General features: G+C 43.6%; 1 protein-coding gene across 6 annotated transcripts in view; it reads left to right on the forward strand.

Moving 5' to 3' along the window:
• The window catches only part of GAN (gigaxonin), a gene marked incomplete at its 5' end in the record, with an annotated part of 80739 nt that overhangs the window by 45252 nt on the left and 17287 nt on the right, over nucleotides 1–18200 (forward strand). For 2 of the 6 annotated variants that reach the window (XR_014256990.1, XR_014256991.1), the window contains one exon: nucleotides 12478–12585. The exons of 1 other annotated variant lie outside the window; for it this stretch is intronic. Coding sequence is in view for 3 of the 5 variants with exons in the window: in XM_082439059.1 (XP_082295185.1) it covers nucleotides 7741–7850; nucleotides 7938–8119 (292 nt within the window). 3 more of the 6 variants (XM_082439059.1, XM_082439060.1, XM_082439061.1) reach the window with 3 other exon arrangements.

Below are 18200 nucleotides of genomic sequence, written 5' to 3' on the forward strand. Positions count from 1 at the left end.
ATATTAATTTCTTGCCCAAATGAATCCCAAAACAGTGTGCCCAACCTCATTAACAAGCAGTGGTCAGTACGTTTGGTTTCTGATAAAATATTGTTATAAGCCTTTCTCATAATGACTGAATTACTGTTTGGACAGTGTGAGCTAGAGAGCTATAAACTCGCTTGCTGAAGTAATCAGGGTTGCTTATGGTTTTACCATTTTCTGTCCCTATTTTGATTGTATAGGACTTAAATCTGGCTGTAAAGTTTTTTGTCTGCCCTTGATATGCTATCAATTATTAGAACCTTTAGATTTCTATCAGGTTGTCTCATATTAATATAGTTGATAAGCTTCAGATATAAGTATATTACTTGCTTTCAGTTCATAATTGTTAAACATGAGTATTGCTTCTTCCTTGCTATTTAAAAGCACTTCCAAATAAAATTTGTATTATCTTTAGTTTGCTTATATTCAAGTTCTCCAGTGTTGATTCACAAATAGAATGAAGAAAGCTTAACTTCTGTTGATATATAGGATTCTTGTTTAGATAACACCAAACATGCATATAACACTAAGTGCCATGTATTAACTCGTTGAATCTTCAAAACAACCCTCTGAGATATAGTTACTCTTTTTATTCCTATCTTGCATACGAGGAAACCGAAACACAGAGAGGTTAAGTAATGTGCCCCAAAACACACAGGTAGCAGGTGGCAGAGCTGGAATTTGAACTCGGGCGTTCTGGGCCCCGAGTCCACATTTTCAGCCACCACACAATATTGCCTGAAAAATATAGGCTTTCCAATAAATATCTATAGAAGGAAAAAAAATCTATAAGTAGTTTATTTCTTTAAAGATCAGATGTTTCCAAGTGTGTGATATTTGCATACTCTGGAAACTGTTGCCAGATGAACAACCTGCATTAGATTGGAGACCATTTACTGTTTTTAAGTAATCTCTTGTCTTTCCTGTCTTTGTTCCCTATTTTTAGGTTAAAACTTTCCTGGAAAAATGCCATATCTTACTATTTTCTGTGTTTCTGACTAAAAACAAAACTGTTTGAAGGAAAGCAGAAAAAAATTGCCATTATTTATACCAAGTCATGGCAACAACTTCATATATCCAGAAAGACAGTGTATCTATTTCTGTTCCTTGTATATCCCTGTTCTTTTACTCGTACTACCATCCTCCCAGTGGTCCATATTCAAAATAAGGTCATCTTTGATTCTCTCTTACGCTTCACATCTCATGAGTTGCCAAGTTTTTTTCTTTTTTTTTTTTTTTAAACTCTGTAGTACTTTTCACACATCCCCCCCCTTTATTTTTCTGCCCCGACTCCAGTGAGCTCACTCTTTTATATGTGCGAAGTCTTCTAACCAGTCTCTCTAATACATTACACCTACTTGTGCTTTTGAAAGATTAATCTGACTTTGGTCATTTCATTGTGATGGAAATTCTTCCTGTCTCCCCGTTGCTTACCAAGTAAAGATAATAGTATTTAGCCTCCTACCCGGGGCCCTCCATGATCTGAGGTTGAGAAAAATGTTCAGCCTTTTTCACTTTCTTCTTTTCACATGTTCTGTACTACAGCTCACTGCTTACAGCCATCCTGTGTTTTATTGTCTCTGTGCATTTGCTCAGCCGAGATGCCCTCCCCCTTTCATTTTTATATTATAGGTAAATCATGTTAACTATTCTTTGAAGCCTAGATCGGTCAGTTTCATCTTTTGATGCCTGAATGTATACTTGGATAGACACGTTTGACCACTGGCTGAATCCCCTGTGGTCCTCTGACTTGTGGGTAAGGGACCATTATGGTAGCAAGGGTTAAGTGGAAGTCACTGGAACTTTCCTTCCCTGCCAAGATAGAAAACCAGAAGCAGTACTGCATCCTGAGGAATGTGCAGACATTAGTGCCACTGTCAAAGGCTTGAAAATGCAAGAGTCGTGCTACGTATCATATCCCCACTTAATTCACTTAGAAAAAGTAGAAAAGTCAAGTGGATTTTGGAACATAACCGTGAGCTTTCATAAACTTAAGCAGGTAGTTAAGCTGATCACAGACTCAGGCCCACGGGTGGGATCTTCATGCAGCACAGTGCCTGGCCTTGGTTGCTGCCGTTGCCTTAGCTGACGCCTTCTCTTCACACCAATCTGCAGCGACCACCAGCAGCTGTTTCTTGTACCTGGCAGGACCAGCGGTACCCCTGTACAGTGTTGCCTCAGGGCTGTGTCAGTTTTGCCGTGTGCGGTATATTATTAGTCCCCAGAGATTTTGATCACCTTGGTGTGCCGTGCTGTATTGGTCTGCCCCGTTGACCATGTTACGCTGTTTGGATCTGAGGCTTAGGAAGTAGCACACACTACAGATGCCTGTGTAAGACACGTGAGCAAGAGGATGGGAGACGAACGCTGCTCCTAACCAAGTCTGCTTCAGTCACGGTCCAGCCAGGAGACAGCAACCACCCCGTAATCTGCAAGGGAGATTTAATGTACGTAATTACTAACTAGTAAGAGTAGTTAGCTGCTAACAGGTGAGAGGATGCAGAAACAGCCAATGAAGGAAGCGCAACTGCAGCCTTTAGGGCTGAGGGAAAGTGCCCCAGGAAGGAGCAAACTGGGAAGAGCCCTCCCTGCCCCGCAAGGCTGGATTCACCTCCGTAGAGGAGGGTGTGCAGTGGCCCCGGACGTGGCAGAGCCCTGGGGTGCCGGGGCCAGAGCTGGTGCGTGGAAGCTGCCTGCTGGCTGGCAAAGGACCTCCCTGAGGGAGAGCCACTCTGGTCCCCCGGCACACAGGAGGCGGCAGAGCAGATGGAGGAAGGGAAAGGCCGCCGACACCAGGGAAGAAGCCCTTTCCTCTCCCCAGCCCTGCAGTCCCGCCAGTGCTCTCTGCACTGCGCCTGCCTTCTCAAAGAACCAGCTACGCACTGATGTTCATTTTCTCCACTGTGTGTTTTCTGTTTCATTGGTTTCTCCTCTTGTCTATATTATTTCCTTCCTTTTACTTACTTTGGGTTTATTTTGTTCTTCCTTTTCTAGCTTCTTCAGGTAGCATATTAGATTTTTTTTATTTCTCTGCTGTGGTCTCCTCTCTTTTTATCATAAGCATGTTTTCCTTTCCCTCACTGAGCGTCGTTATGGTAGCTGCCTTCAGGTCCCTGCCTGGCAGATAATCCCAGCATCTGAGTCATCTCAGAGTTGGCGTCTGTTGATTGTTTATTTCCTTGCAAAGGGGTTTTCATTTTTCTGGCTCTTTTGTTGAGTAATTCTGGATTGCGTCCGGGGCGTTGAGAACATGACATTGTTGAGGCCCCGAGGTCTCTTGCTGCTGCTTCAGAGACTTGCTCCGGGCATTTAGCAGACAGTGGACTTGGTTAGACTCATGGAGCCTCAGGTGCAAGCATTCGTGGATCCAGTGTCAGTCAGACGTGACTCAGGTGGATGCCCGTCTGTTGAGGGGCTCTTCTGTACCTCCCATCTTTCTGAGACCCCTGCACACTTCAGTGATCCTTGTTGCCCCAAGATGCTCTCCCCTGATTCCGGTGGCCAGAAAGACGGCAGGGTTTTCTCTAGGGCTTGTGTTCCCCAGAGCTGCCAGCCCCAGGCTGCCTTCAGACGGAGCTACCAAGGAACTGGAAACTCATTCCATGTGGGTGCTTGTTCAGCTTTCAACTTCTTTCCCAAACCTGCCTGCTTCTGCTCAGTCTCCAGAGCCCTCAGGCAGCCTGACTCCTGTATTTTGTCGTCTAGAGTTCGTGCTGCTTCTTGTGGGGGGCTCAGCCGAGCCCTCACTGAAGCTCGCTCTCCCCTCCCTCTCTCCTTCCCACCTTCTCTCCTTGCCTGTCTTACCCCTCCTACTCGGCTCTCTCTGAAGCTTGCCCCATTTTAAAGTTTCCTTTGAGGGAGGGGGGATTCTTAATTCTGGGTTACCAGAGGACACATCACTGTAGCCTCCAAGTCCTGAGGAGCCCACGTTTGAGAACAGTGTAATAAAGGCATAATATTGCCTTGTCCATTACAAAAAATTACTGCTACTTCACGATGCCTGCTATGTACTAGACACTGTGCAAAGTACTTTACATTGGCTGTTCCATTTCATCCTCACAGCAGACCCCTGAGCTTGGTGATGGCGTCCCCACCTTACAAATGACGAAAGAGAGACTGGGTTAGCTCAGTCGTCCAAGGTCAACGAGGTGATAAACGGTAGAGAAAGAAATGCAGAACTACATGCCATTTATACCATTTTTAAAAGCAGCAGCTAAATATATGATCCAATTAAATTCTCATATTTTATGTACTTTGAAGCCTCAGCATTATATAAAATAGATCACATAGGATTATTTTTCTGAAACCCAGGAACTCTGAATCACTGATCTGCTTTGGACCAAATTTGGTAGACAGTCTACACAGACCAATTTCTTCAGTTTTGTTGAATTATTCCAGGGAGGAATTATGTTGAATTCTCAACTCTACAAAATTACTGAGAAATGCCCTTGTATTCTGATGTGTTCTTTCAGTAGATAATCTAGTCGCGTATGTCTTAATTCAGAAGAAGTGCCAGCTACCTTGTGCGCGTGCCTGTGGCCCTGTTGGTGGACTTGCTGGAAGGGTTGTATGCCTCTCCAACAGGGTCATCCTGGGAGTGGCTCAGCTGCAGACAGGGCAGGGGGATACTCATCAGCTTTGTGTGATTCAGGACCTGGGAAGAATTTAAATGTCGAGGTTTAGTTATTTATGTTTAGCCTTGAAGACATAAAATATGAACAAACCAGTTACTGTATTTGACATTTTTCAAACTTTTTCTTTCAAAGGCCTGTTCGGGTCCCCATTTTCACTTTGCAGTGAGAGCTCTTAGATGTTTCCCTTTTCCTATTTATTAGAGGCATCTCGGAGGCAGGCGCCAAACTGAACTCCCAGTCCCAGCAAACTGCTTGATTCCAATTAACTTTCAGTTGTTCGAGGAATCGGATGTTAGGTAAAGGTACTCAGGAATATGGCAGCTTTACAGCAGCTTTGCTTCTGAGTTGTTCCATTATCTTGGACAAATCATTCTGCTTCTGGGTTTCTTGGGATTAAAAATATGGAAGCTACTGCTTTATATAACAGTCTGGGAAGAGTGCTCATTGAAATAAAAGTGCTGTTCTTAGTGAAATAATTTTACATTTGTATTTAACATCAAGATGCTGTAGACCTTAGCCAGTGGCTTCTTGGACACTTGATGGCATAAGGTTAGACATGCGGGAACAGTGCCAGGGCATCTTCGTGCTCTGATGGTGAGTGGAGGCCCAGACACTGGTAGTTCTGAAGGGTTTAGATACATTTCCAGGATCTGACTGAGGTCTGCTCTGACCTGGCTATGCCTTTAGCTATTAAAGGGAAATTGTTTGGTCAGATTACCTTAAGTAAACATTATTACATAGCAGAGTCATTTGTTTTTGTTTTTGTTTTAAAGCAAAAAAAACCCTTTTATTTTGGAATAATTTTAGACTTGTAGAAAAGTGGCAAAAATAGTCAGAGTTCCCAAAAGCTTCTCCCAGCTTCACCCAGCTTCTCCTAATGTTAACATCTTACATACCATAGTACAGATGTCAAAACCAGGATACTCACATAGGTACAGTATTATTAAGTCAACTACAGACTTTATTCAGATTTCACCAGCTTGCCCACTAATATCTTTTTCTCTCTGCTCCGGGATCCGATCCAGGACCTGACATGGCTTTCAGTTGTTGAGTTTCTTCGGTCTCCTTTAATCTGTGACGGTTCCTCAGTCTTTCCTCGTCCTTCATGACCTTGACACCCTTGAAGGTTACTGGTCAGTTTTTTACTAGGATGTCTCTTCATGTGGGTTTGTCTCATGACGTCTTGTGAGGAGGCTGAGGTTGCACGTTTGGGCCAGGACTCCCACAGAAGTGCTGCTGGGCCCTTCTCAGCCCGGCGTTGGGGGAGCATGACGTCGATAACGTCTCGTTACTGGTGGTGCTAATCTTGACGACTTGGTTAAGGTGGCATCTTCTGGGTTTCCCCATTGTAAAGTCACTATTTCTCCCTTTGTAATTAATGAGTATCTTGGAAGAGAGAATTTGAGAATATGGGAATATACTGTTTCTCCTTAAACTTTCACCACTAATTTAGCATCATCATTGGTGGACTGGCCTTGCAGTAGTTATTACTGTGCTGTTTGCCTAATGGTGATTTTTCTGCTTCCCTCATTCCTTCTACCTTTGTCAGCTGGAATTCTGTAAAGAAGACCTGCCCCTTCTCCCTAATTTTTTTTTAATGTATTGAGTCATTTGTTTTTGTCAGTGTGGACTTATGGATATTTATTCTATGAGTTGTCTGTCCAGGACTGTCATTATTTATTGTGTTGCTCCAGTTGTTCCCACCGTGGCCACTGGGAGCTACTGCATATCAGCTCCGCTGTCCTTCTGACACAACTCATCCTTCTTTAAGCTCTTCCTATGTGGCAGCACAAGATGATCCAGGCTCATCTTGTATTTTCAGCCTCTTCTGTGGAGTCAGCCACTTCTTCATGGAGCCCTGGCTCCTTTTAGTGGCTATTAAATTGATTTTCAACGGAAGTACCAAGCAATTTAGTGGGGAAAGAAACGTCTTTTCAGCAAGTGATGCTGGAACAACTAGGTATCTGTATGGGGGAGAAAAAGGACTTGACTCTTATACCTCATACCATACACAAAAGTTAACTTGAAATGTATCATAAGACCTAAGTGTAAAAACTGAAACAATAAAATTTCCAGAAATTTTCATTTAAAAAACCTTTGCAACCTTGGAGTAGGCAAAGATTTCCTGGGAGGACATAGAAAACATGAACTATAAAAAGAAAAAAATGATAAACTGGAATTCATCAAAATTAAAAAACCTCTGTTCTCAAAAGTCCCCGTTAAGATAATGAAAAGACAGTCTACGTGCTGGGAAAAAGATTTGTGATACATGTATCCAACAAAGGACTTGTATCCATAAAATAAAAAGAATCTTAAAATTTAATAAGAAGACAGAAAAGCCAATTTGAAAAATGAGCAGATCTTTGAGCAGAAATTTCACAAAAGCAGATACATAAAGTGTCCAGTAAGCACATGCAGAGATGGTTAGCACCATTGGTCTTCAGGGAAAAGCACACCACTCATATGGCTAAAATGAAAAAGACCGACGGTACCCGAGCTAGCAGTAATGCCGAGCAGTTGGAGTTTTCACATGTTGCTCGTTGGAATGCAAAATGGCACAACACCTTGGAAAACAGTGTGGTGTTTTCTTATCAAAGGAAATATACCTTTAACCATATAACCAAGCAATTCCATGACGTAAGCCCACAAAAGAGCTTTGCTCTCTCAATTCCAAAATAGCTTCACTCACAATAGCCAGACACTGGAGGCTGCCCAAATGAACCTGAACAGGTGAATGGGTAACAAATTCTGCTGTACCATGTAATGGAATCCTGCTTAAGATAACAAGAAATGAGATAACGATGAAGCCACAGCACGGATGAATCTCCTTCACGCTGTGCTGAGTGAAGGAAGCGGACTGAATAGTGCACTCTGTGATTCATTATATGCGACGTTCTGGAACAGACACAACTAAGTCTTCAGTGACAGGAAGGAAATGAGTGTTTCCCCAGAAGAAGGGTGTGGGTGTCGTGCCTTGTACTGTAGGTGGCTCACTGAGTTTTGTCATCTCAGTCTGCCGAGATGTCGTGGACACCCTTTGACCTCCTTCATTCTGTCATTCTGTCCCTCTGTTTGTCCTCAGGTGGATCTATCTTAATGACCAGAATTTATGCATCCCCGCCAGTTCCTCTTTTGTGTACGGAGCTGTCCCCATAGGAGCCAGTATCTATGTCATCGGAGATCTTGATACAGGTCAGAATGTTACAGTGATCTTGTCGGAACCGTTTCCCGGTGATTCCGAGGCACGGTGTGTCACCTCTGCTTATTCTCACGGCGCAGGTACCAATTACGACTACGTGCGCGAGTTCAAAAGGAGCACGGGAACCTGGCACCACACCAAGCCCCTCCTCCCCTCCGACCTCCGCCGCACCGGGTGTGCGGCCTTACGTATTGCGAATTGCAAGCTTTTCCGCCTGCAGCTTCAGCAGGGCTTGTTCCGCATCCGCGTTCACTCACCTTGACGGGGCCGCGGCGCGGAAGCGGAGCTCCTGACCAAGCGCGCCGGGACGCGGCGCTCTGCGAGGGGACAGAGATGGCAGGCGACCCTTGCTCTGCGCCGGCCTCTGTGCGGTAACGCGAGTGGTTTTGTAATGCTTAGAAGCCTGGGCTTCCAGCTCTTGTTCGGGAGAACACGTAACTGCTGAAAAAAAACGAGGAGGAGTCAGTTCCTCCAGGAGATGTGCCCCTAGACCAACCGGGCTAGTCAGCGTGAGAGGAAAAGGGAAGTGGGAATCCGTGTCATGTAAAATCAGGAAGTTACAGCACCAAGGTGCATGTTCCCCGCGGGGAACTCACGTCCGGCTGACCGCTGTGTTCGAGTACCTGGCTTTGGTTAACAAACGAGCAAACATGCATATATCAACATATCCAAACATACCGGGATTGCTTTTCCACTGCACTTGGAAGGAGATATTATGCCTAACTCTGCCCAGCAATTTAAGGTTTGTGCCTAAAATGTTAGATTGGACTCAGTGCCAGTTAGTCTCCACTTAACTACTAGTTCTCTGTCCTAAGAATCTTTTTTAAACTAAATTATGATGAATGGAAACTAAGATAAAATTTCTCTTTTATGACATTCTATCTTAGTAATCCAAAAGAGTCAATAAATTAAGGAGTCAGGTGGCAGCCTTCCTGTGAATTTAAAGGAAGTTGCTGACTTCTGTGTTAATTCAGATGAAGATGTGTCATGCCGTCATTTCTGGGGTTGTGAAGGATCTCATGCAGTGCCAGTCTTCCTTTCCAACTAACCAGAAGTGTTTTATAAGTATGAGGATGTTAGTGAGTAGGAGATTTTGTAACAGAAGGACCTGAGCCAGACAAATAATAAAGGTCTGCTATGACCAAAAAAAAAAAAAAAAAGAAGTCCAGAGAAAATATATAGGGATCAAAAACTTTTAAAAGTAATCTGTCTGAAAGCACACGAAGTCTTGTCTACTACTGTCTAGGATTTGAAAACGTGTCTTGGAATGCAAATCCATGTTAAGAATCTAGTCTTTGTAGCAGAATTTTCTCAACGCCGTTCACTAGTACGAGTTTCAGACAAATTACATTACAAGTAAAGGTTGGCTGGTAGAGTAAACTACCTCAACTTAATTTCATTCTGTTCGTTTAGAGCAAATTAATCCTTTCCTCCTTCTCTCCCTCTCACTCCCAGGTCGACCCACATAACCCCACTCCCCAAGGGAGAAAAAGTCTGTCATTAGTGGCACTTACCTTGTAAGATATTTTGTTTTCCATTCGAATTATACCACCTTAGTGTGAAACCAAGGAGTTCAAAGTGCTTGATGACTTCATCATTTGAATTTTATGCAATATCAAATTTCTAATCAATTTAATATAGAGCTCTTCATTTCTAATTGTTTTCTACAGCTTTCCCCCCCCCCTTAGTATATGGCTATAAGAAGCAGCATTTAGTCTTAATGATTAATAAATGTATAAGTGTATCCTTTGGTTATAAATTTGAGAATAGAAATTTCTCCTAGAAACTTCCTTCCTGGAATGTCTGTATGCTTTTCCCACGCATATGAAACATCACTTGTCTTTTCCCACCCAGGAACAGTAGAAGTCAATCCAGTGCTAGAAAAGTCACTAAGCAGCCTTGTCTGTGGGAATTCTAAAGAATGTTGTGTGTGCGCATTAACTCTCCATCCTGGCAGAGACATGGGTAAAAGGAGGTACAAGGTTTTCCTCTTCTCTATCAGAGGCACTGGGCCAGATTTGCCAGCCATTCACATAACAGTCAGATTTGACACGTAAGTCAAAGCCAGCCTCTTTGCTTTGTACCGTGTACCAGTCAGCTGTTGTCTGCACGCTTTCCCCAGGATACCTTGGATGTCTTTTAATCAAAGCAAACTGCATGGCCACTGCAAAGAAAGAAAACTTTCTTTGTACAACTAGATGTTAGTTTTAGAGGAAATAAATTTCTGAAAAAGTGGATTTTCTTTGGTAAAATGTCCCATACAGAGCAGAACCTTGGCCTTCAGAAACCACAGCTGAGATACATTAAAGTGGTAACTGATGTCCTATTAAAGCCATGACAGTCAGCAATTCTCTTTTCTTTAATTACTGAAATTTAAAGTCCTTCCCAGGCTACGCCAGGCCTCTCCAAGGAGACAGTTCATTGTTTAGGAGTGAATGGGTCCCTGTTGCAATATTATCAGTGCCTGCATGACTTGGTCAATTCATTTTATAAAAGTAGTTTTGTTTTTTTTTAATTTAGTTCATTGACACTGTAGCTGCAGAAATTAGGTAACTTTTTTTAACTTAAATTTGCCACATAATATGGGATGCAATAAACAAGAAAAGCTGCTAAGTGCCAAACTGTTATTTTACTATATATAAATATAAAAATATTACATTGAAGTGTAGGGATGTATTTAATTTTATTATGTTCCAAAATTAATCATGACTTTTTTGTAAATTCCAGTTACTTTAGTATCGTGAAAAAATTTTTAACTCATTTCACACAGGTTTGTGTTTTAACCATCCATTTATGTCTTGAAATATCCTTTCTTGGTAAATTTTTGATACTTCTTTATCCATTAGGCACTTTTATCAGGTGTGTGTTGGAAATTAGTGGCAAAAGATAGATCTTAAAATTTTAAATACAGTATCTTTGGGGGAAGTGCAATTTATTTTCATTATCCGCCAACAGAAGGAAAGTTGTCTCAGCTTAGAGTAATTTAAAGGATTTCTTCTAGGCTACGGTCTAAAGTAGGTTTGTTTGTTTCTTTGTTTAACACATCCAAATACAGATTTTTTTTTCAAAGATTTAAGTGTTTAATTTAAAATGAAGTTTTAAATTTTTTTGTGATAGTGCTTATATCCTGTGAGATGTAAAAGTGTGAGAGAGTGTGTGTGTGAGTGTGTGTATGTGTGTGATGTGACTAGGTAAGTCTGTTTGTATATGTTTACCTTTGGAATTGTCGTTCCAAACTACATATATTATTGTCTCCTGGTGCTTCAGATAAATTCTTGAGCCTGTGGTCCTTCAGTTTATACTACTGTGTTAAACTCATGTTGAGTGTATATATTGACGTATTTGTAGTTTGTAGTAAGTCTTACTGGGCGTTTGCATTTCTTTTCTTTAGCATATGAAAAGCAGTGTTAGTGTTTACCAACTCATAGTTGCTATGTTATAAAGATTTGGCCTAAGAAATTTCTAAATTCATCAGTTCTTTTACTGCTATGAGGAGTTGATAGCTGACGGTAGGCTTTTTTCAAACTGTGCAACCACCAAAAAAGAGTATTTGGGGGATGTTGGAAGGCATATTGTTTGTCTTGAAGTGTTCTGTTATCTTTCACTACCACGTTAATGATGGCACTTTCTTCGGTGATGCTTTGGAAGTGCCATCTTGTCATTTATGAGTGAGGAGTCCCCTAGGCAATGCATGGGAGATACATCGTTTATATTGATGTGGTAAAGACAGGGCTCCTTTGCTGTGGCACTGCAGTTACTCAGGGTAGCAAGTTAGGTTTTTAGAGAAATGTGTTAGCTGCGTAGGTCCTCTGGGGTTCCGTTTGGTGTGTTCCTGCTTCATTGCACCAAACCAGGGATCTCCAGAAGTTTTCCGAGGAGCATTAAAAACGCTGCAGTATTACCTTCCAGAATGTTGGCTTTCTTGATTCAGGAGGAGGCTGCCTGTGGTCAGATGAAGACATGTGATTTTCCGGGGAAAGAACGAGGTGGCACTTTCACCACGTCAGTTTTGAAGGTGCTGGAACCCCCGTACAGAGCACCCCGTGGAAGGGAAGGGAAGGGTGAGGCTGCTGTGGTTCAGCGGCTGCCCCTGGAGCCGTGAGAGGAGAGACTCCAGCCGGCACAGAAAAGCCCGCCCTGGGTTTCATCAACAGTGTCGATTGAGCACCTACTCAGAATTCTGCTTGGGTTTCTGGGGAGCTTCACAGTGAGGCAGATGAAGTCCTGCCCTCCCTCTAGACTGTAAACTCCTTGTGGGCAGGAACCCTACTTTAGTCTTCTGCTAATCCTAGTGCTTGGCACACAGTAGGTAGTCAATAAATGACCAATGAATACAGTGTCCTTGTGATCCAGGTGACGTTCTTCACAGGATTGAAAGGGACTTGCTTTTAAATGAGAAACTTTGCACACAGATAGGTCGGCCTCATAATACAGAGTGGGAAACCAGTACAGAATAAAAAATGCAAAGTGCCTGACTTATATGTGACGCACAGCTCTGTGGTCTCCATATGTTCTGGAGGATTTCTGAGACCCTGTACTCAGCACACCCAATAATGTTTACCGCATCTAATGTTGGGTTTTGTTCACTGCTTTTTATATGGGGCTCAAAATCTTTTCCAGAACGTACTGCTTTGATCCTCACGTCTCTGTGATGGGTGCAGTGCTCGCCATTGGACAGAAAGTAGCCTTTGAGACCCAGTGGATACAGCTTCATTCCCCGCTTCAGATGTGAGTAGAAGCCAAAAGGTGGAATCTGGTCTTTGGATTATCAATTTCACTGTTCAGTGTATTAGAATATCACTTAATTTTTTAGGCATACAAGTATTTTTAATCATATAATAACCATTTATGGTATAACTTAAACCCCCAAACATATCCTTTGCAAGTTGCACAAATATTAACTAAAAGATCTTTGGTTTTCTTTGTCATTTAGCTGTGGGAAATTTAAGAATTTACTAAAGTTGTAAGAACAGAAGTCATAAGCGTTTGTGTTTGAGAGAGAAGCTGTTTTTACTTTTAAAAGCTGAAGCTTCATTTATCCTTCCCTTTCTTACCACATGTAATCAGTAAGGGAAAAGATACTGTGTCTTAGAATGTTGAGGAAAGCATTTTGCTAGCTTTCTAGTAATCCCTGAAGTATTCCCTAGAGCTGGTTGATGGAAGTTTCTGGTACAAGGGTGAGGAATGCCCCACTTGCCCACATTTGAGGGGAACGTGAACTCAGGTGCGTTAATCCTGCCTGCTGGCAGCTGAGTCCTCCTGGTGTTGAACTGGAGACTTCCTCTATTTTTTGGCACACCAGCTAGTAAAAATTCTAAATTTTTTGTAATTTCTTTTCAGAGGTAATTCTATTATTTTAATTTTAAACATATCTCAACTTGGTCTCTGCAGTATGTGACGTGTGAGAAGCTCAGATGTAACTCTATATTCTTTGGACTGATGCATACTGATTAGGAAAGTTAGTTCTTTTTCAATTCTATCATTGAAGTTCTCTAAGCGAATGGATTTTTAAACTCCTTCCCTTTCTTATGAAATCAAATATCTAATAACATTGCATAATTATCTAGTGAGAAATGTCTACTGCCTTCTCTTTTTCATGTTGAGATAAAAACTAATCTTTTAAAATTGCTACTCACCTGAAATTTAGGCTAATTATAATTTTTTTTTTTTTTTTTTTGATATTGACGTCCTCATGGCCCAACAAAGGTGTTGTAAACTCTTAAATCACTGTGATCTGAATTAGAGAAGGTGCAGGTAGGAGGGGGTGACAGCCCACGAAGTCTGGGTACACATTGCGTAAGATGACGTGGAGAAAGCTTAGCCACTTCCTGTGACCCAAGTAAATGAATGGCCACTTCAAATAATTCAGATCCCGAGTGGCTGTAGGTTCATCTTTCTTTCTGGTTGGTGAATTATATTTGTTAGAACTTTATTTTTAGCATGTCAGTACAGCTTTTTAAGTACCTTATTTTTATTCCTCTCACTCATCAATTACACACAAGGTGTACCTTAGAACCTTGGGTTAAATTTTTTGAAGTTAAACCGAGGAATTTGGTTCACAGTTTGCTTTATCATGTTTCCTGTTTAATCGGATGAGAATTACACATGCACTTATTCCCTTGTTCTTCGTGTTTATAGGAAAGACCTGTTCTCGGCTACCTCATTATGTAGTGTTGTGCTTGATCCCCTGCCAGTTTAGAAGAATTCAACACATTCTGTCCTTTAACAAAAGCCTGGAAACAAGCAGTAAGTGGCCTTGAGGAATACAATTCTCTAAGGCGTAGTTTCCATTTTACTGCTTTTTTTTTTTTAATAGGCACTTTTAATCAGGAGGAACAGTAATTCTCCTAGAGCTGCTGCAAAGTGATTACTTGAAACTCAACTTGAACTTTAAAGAGTCTTTACAAGGCTGTGTTTTCATAATGTAGAAAAGTAGTATATTTAAACACCACTGCTGTGTAAAACAGAGGGCTTCATTGCCATCGTCATTCAGATCAGACAGGAAATCTTGTCTGTCTGTAATTTGACCCAGTGTTTGGGATTTGGATTCTTGGGGCTACTGTTGTTCATATTCTGTAAGGTGCTATTGGGAGCAGTTTAAGGGCATGTTAAGTGTAGTTTCATGAATTTGTTTCCCAAGAATCTTAATTTTGATGAAAGTATAGGGCTCATCAAGAAGTTCCTCTTCTCTTTTAGTTCTGATAACCTGGGGTTTTAAAATGAAACTCTGAAAGTGCAGGGTTGAGTTGACCAAACAACACAGAACTGCATTACACTTAAAATCACGAGTGATCGGGTTTGTTTTGTGTGTCAGTGGAATGTCCCCAGCTTCCTCCCCTACGCACCATCTGCACAGGGCACGTGTGGGTGCCGTCCTCGCCAGCATCTGCCAGCCTACCTGGCTGGTGAGTTAGGGGGAACTGCGGGGCCCATCACTTCTCGTAGACAGACCTTCCCTTCCGGGGGTGATTTCTTATAGGAATTACCCAGTACCCTTCATGGCCAAAAAGAGTTATGCCCATTCCTAAAAACCTAGCATACTAGGAATAACTTACATACCAGGTGAGATCCAAAACCTTAACTGTCCCTGTGCATTAAGATTTAATGGCTGTGCTTGTGCTTTTTAGACTAAAGGGCTTGCTCCTGACAGCAGTATTCTGGCAAAGTTCTCCTCGGGTGGATCTAGCCGTCGGCCATGAGGCATTCCCTTAGGTGGTTTCCAAGAGAACCAAGGTTCACCCATCTAAAGCCCCAAGCTTTTGTATTGTAATTGATTTGAGGAAAATATCTGTAAACGTCCTCTGTACTGTCCCAAGTGAACCCAATGGTCGTGAGCACGCGTGGGCTTCAGGGCCGGGTGCACGTGGGTTTGGAGATGCTGGCCGCTGGCTGCTTCGTGAGCTTCAAAGCCCTTTACCCTGTAGAAAGAGATGATGGGTGTTTACCTGCTAGGGTTGCTGTGAGGAATCAGTGGGGTAAGGACGGTGAGAACTTGGTGTCTTGCACACAGATGGGGTGGTTGGGATCTCAGCTGCCATTGCCGCCCGTCTCAGCCTCTAGTCACTCGTGGTCTCAGCTCTCGCCCTTCGCCCAGTGTCCCCACCCTTAGTGCTCTCTTCATTCTCACGTCTGCCACCACAGTACACAAGTAAATGCATATTTGCACTTCCAAAATTATTTATTTTCTGGGTCCATGACTCCGTTCTCCTCCTACTTCTCTAAGACCTCAATTCGAGGTAACTCTAGACAGCGGAAACACCCCAAAATATGTGTTTAGAATATTTAGAGTGGTTATAAATATCCCTTATTTCAGGGTTTGCCTAATGAAGTACTCTAATAATATTTAAAACTCTTTCCTGAAGTTGAATTTTTCTGTTTTCCTAAAATATTAAAGGTAGTAGTCTATATTAGTCCAATAAACTGGATGTTTTCTAGATCTCTGTTTGAGATCAGTATACCTGAACTATGTTTTCTGAACTTGGATGTTATGTGGAACCTAAAAACAAACAAACAAACTTTGTGTTATGTGTGTGTGTGTGTGTGTGTGTGTGTGTGTGTGTGTGTGTAGAACTTCTGTACCTTCAGGTAAAGAAGGGTTATTTAACAAAGTGATACCAAAAATGAGCTACTTAATCCTTTTATAAAATCCTTTCCAGTTCAGATTACAGACTGGTGAATTTAGTGGTACGTGATACACCCAGCTTATCTTGACTTCAGTAAGACATTTGATAAAGTCATTCTTGATATTTTTGTGATTGAGAAAAGGAAGTAGAAATAGGTTTAAAAGGGCTGAGAAATACCCAGGCAGTGTTGATAGGAACGGGCCCTTGTGTCAGCACGGATGGGGGTAATCTAGCAGTATGCGTTTTTAACGTTTTCACTAGTAACTTGTATAAAACTATAGACGGCGGAGGAAAGTGTTGGGTGTTAGGGTCTGCAGTGCTTTTTTTACAGTCTAATAACATGGCTAAATATAGTCTTATGTCTAGGTTCAGAGAAGGTAGTTCCCAATTGAAAGGGAAAGAAAAAAATGTGTGTCTGTTCCGTCCACGTGCTGCATTGATGGGCCCTGGGAACTGCACTGAGCTGCCGGCTCTGGGCACCAGCGCCTGGGAGGCCGCCCAGGGGATGACAGCCGCGGTGGTGGGCTCTCTGGAGGCCTCAGGCTCTGGCCTGCTGGGGGAGCTTTAGAAGGAGCAGATGTGCGTGCCCCAGAGCGCCTTGCTCAAGCCGAGAGGCAGAAACTCTAGAGGCAGAATGTTTCTGTCGCTCTTAGAACTTTCTAGAATTGCCTCGTGATGAAATGGGTGCCTCCTGTGGTTCTGAGCGCTCAGCTCTGAGAATCACCCCAAGGATGCCGCCCTGCAGCTGGGACTAGCGGGTGTGACAGTGTCAGCCACGGGAGTCTTGCACGGTGACAGGATGTTGTCACAGGCTCCAAAGCTCCTTGCAGACAAGAGGTTCTGTGAACAGTTTAGTAAAAAAGGAGGGGGGGGCGGGAAATAACATTTGTATTTTAGCTTTCACATTGTTTTTGAGGAGAAGGGCCTTTGTTCCTCCTGACGTGTGCTCTCTCCCCGCCTCCCTCCCCTCCGTCCTCTCTGCCCGCTCACCGTCTCCTGATTGCGGCCACTGGCCCACGGCTACAGCCAGCTTCAGCGGAACCTTCAGAAATAGACGTACTTCTAGAGATTTCCCTAAAACCGTATTGTTAACTAGACAGTGATTCTTGCTGTTTATATACTCTTTGTTCTAAATCCCTCAGTACCTCTGCAGACTTAAGAAAGCTGATAAGTAAAAATCGGACTCTTTTAAGCGGGGCCTGGGACGCCATCAAGGGGACCGTGCACCGGGGGGAGTTGGGTCGGCTGACCTCTCCCCGCCCCTCGCAGCTCCAGGAATGGCCACCTCACTGATGGGTTACTTCGTCATCCCTGGAGAAGCGTTTCCAGAGGACCTGCTTCCTCTCGGGTTCTGTCCCTCGCTCTCCTATGAAAGCCCCTGCAGTCTTCCTCCCGGTTGACGGGGCTGCAGGGGCGCCACTCCCCCTCTGTGTCTCCTCCCGACCCCACCTGCCCCAAAGCCCAGGGACTGAGCAGAGGCTGGGACGGGCACGCAAGTCCAGGTCCAGGTCCGAGGGAGGGAGCTCTCCGCGTTCTCCGGGTGTGTGCCTTCTCCCCATCCCCTCGGTCGTCTTCACTCACGGGTAACCCTTTGTTTGAACCAGTGTTCACTTTCCTCCCCATGTCCCATTGTGCCCGCAGAGACTGCGGTTGGGATCTCCCAGGACATAGGCCCTTCCTGCTGTTGGCACTTCTTTCTGGGAGGTTGAGGAACTTTAGTCAAGATGGGAGGAGGTATTTTGGTTGCGTTCTGAAGCGTACCCTTATTTACCTACTTTTCTTGGCAATCGCATCCTCACCTGCCCTCTGTTCTCATCCCTTGGCCTCTCCCAGTCTGGTTTTTTAACTGCTTGAATTATGTATCCAAAAGAGTGGGGGGCGCGCTTCTGGTTCCCCAGACTGTTAACCTAAAAACGTGTGTTGAAAAAGCATGCTTCCGGGAGCCCTCACCTGGCCTCTGTGACCAGCACTTTCGGCCGCCAGAGAGCCAGAGCGGTCGCCCAGGCCGGGCAGCTCCCAGAGTCTGCGCTACTCTGCTCCTCGCGCTGAGAACCGGCAGGGCCCAGAGCCTCCCGCCCAGGCATGGCCAAGTGCATCTCTGCGGCTCCTTAAGCAGCTAGACTGGAACAGCCTCCCCGGGGCCCTGGGCAGCCTCACCTTCCACAGCTGCCCCGGAGGTTCTTAGGGCTCCTGTCTGAGCCAGGAGCAGGGACCCCAGAT

The sequence above is a fragment of the Balaenoptera physalus genome (genome assembly GCF_965194825.1).
Source record: "Balaenoptera physalus genome assembly, chromosome: 19".
Classification (NCBI taxonomy): domain Eukaryota; kingdom Metazoa; phylum Chordata; class Mammalia; order Artiodactyla; family Balaenopteridae; genus Balaenoptera; species Balaenoptera physalus.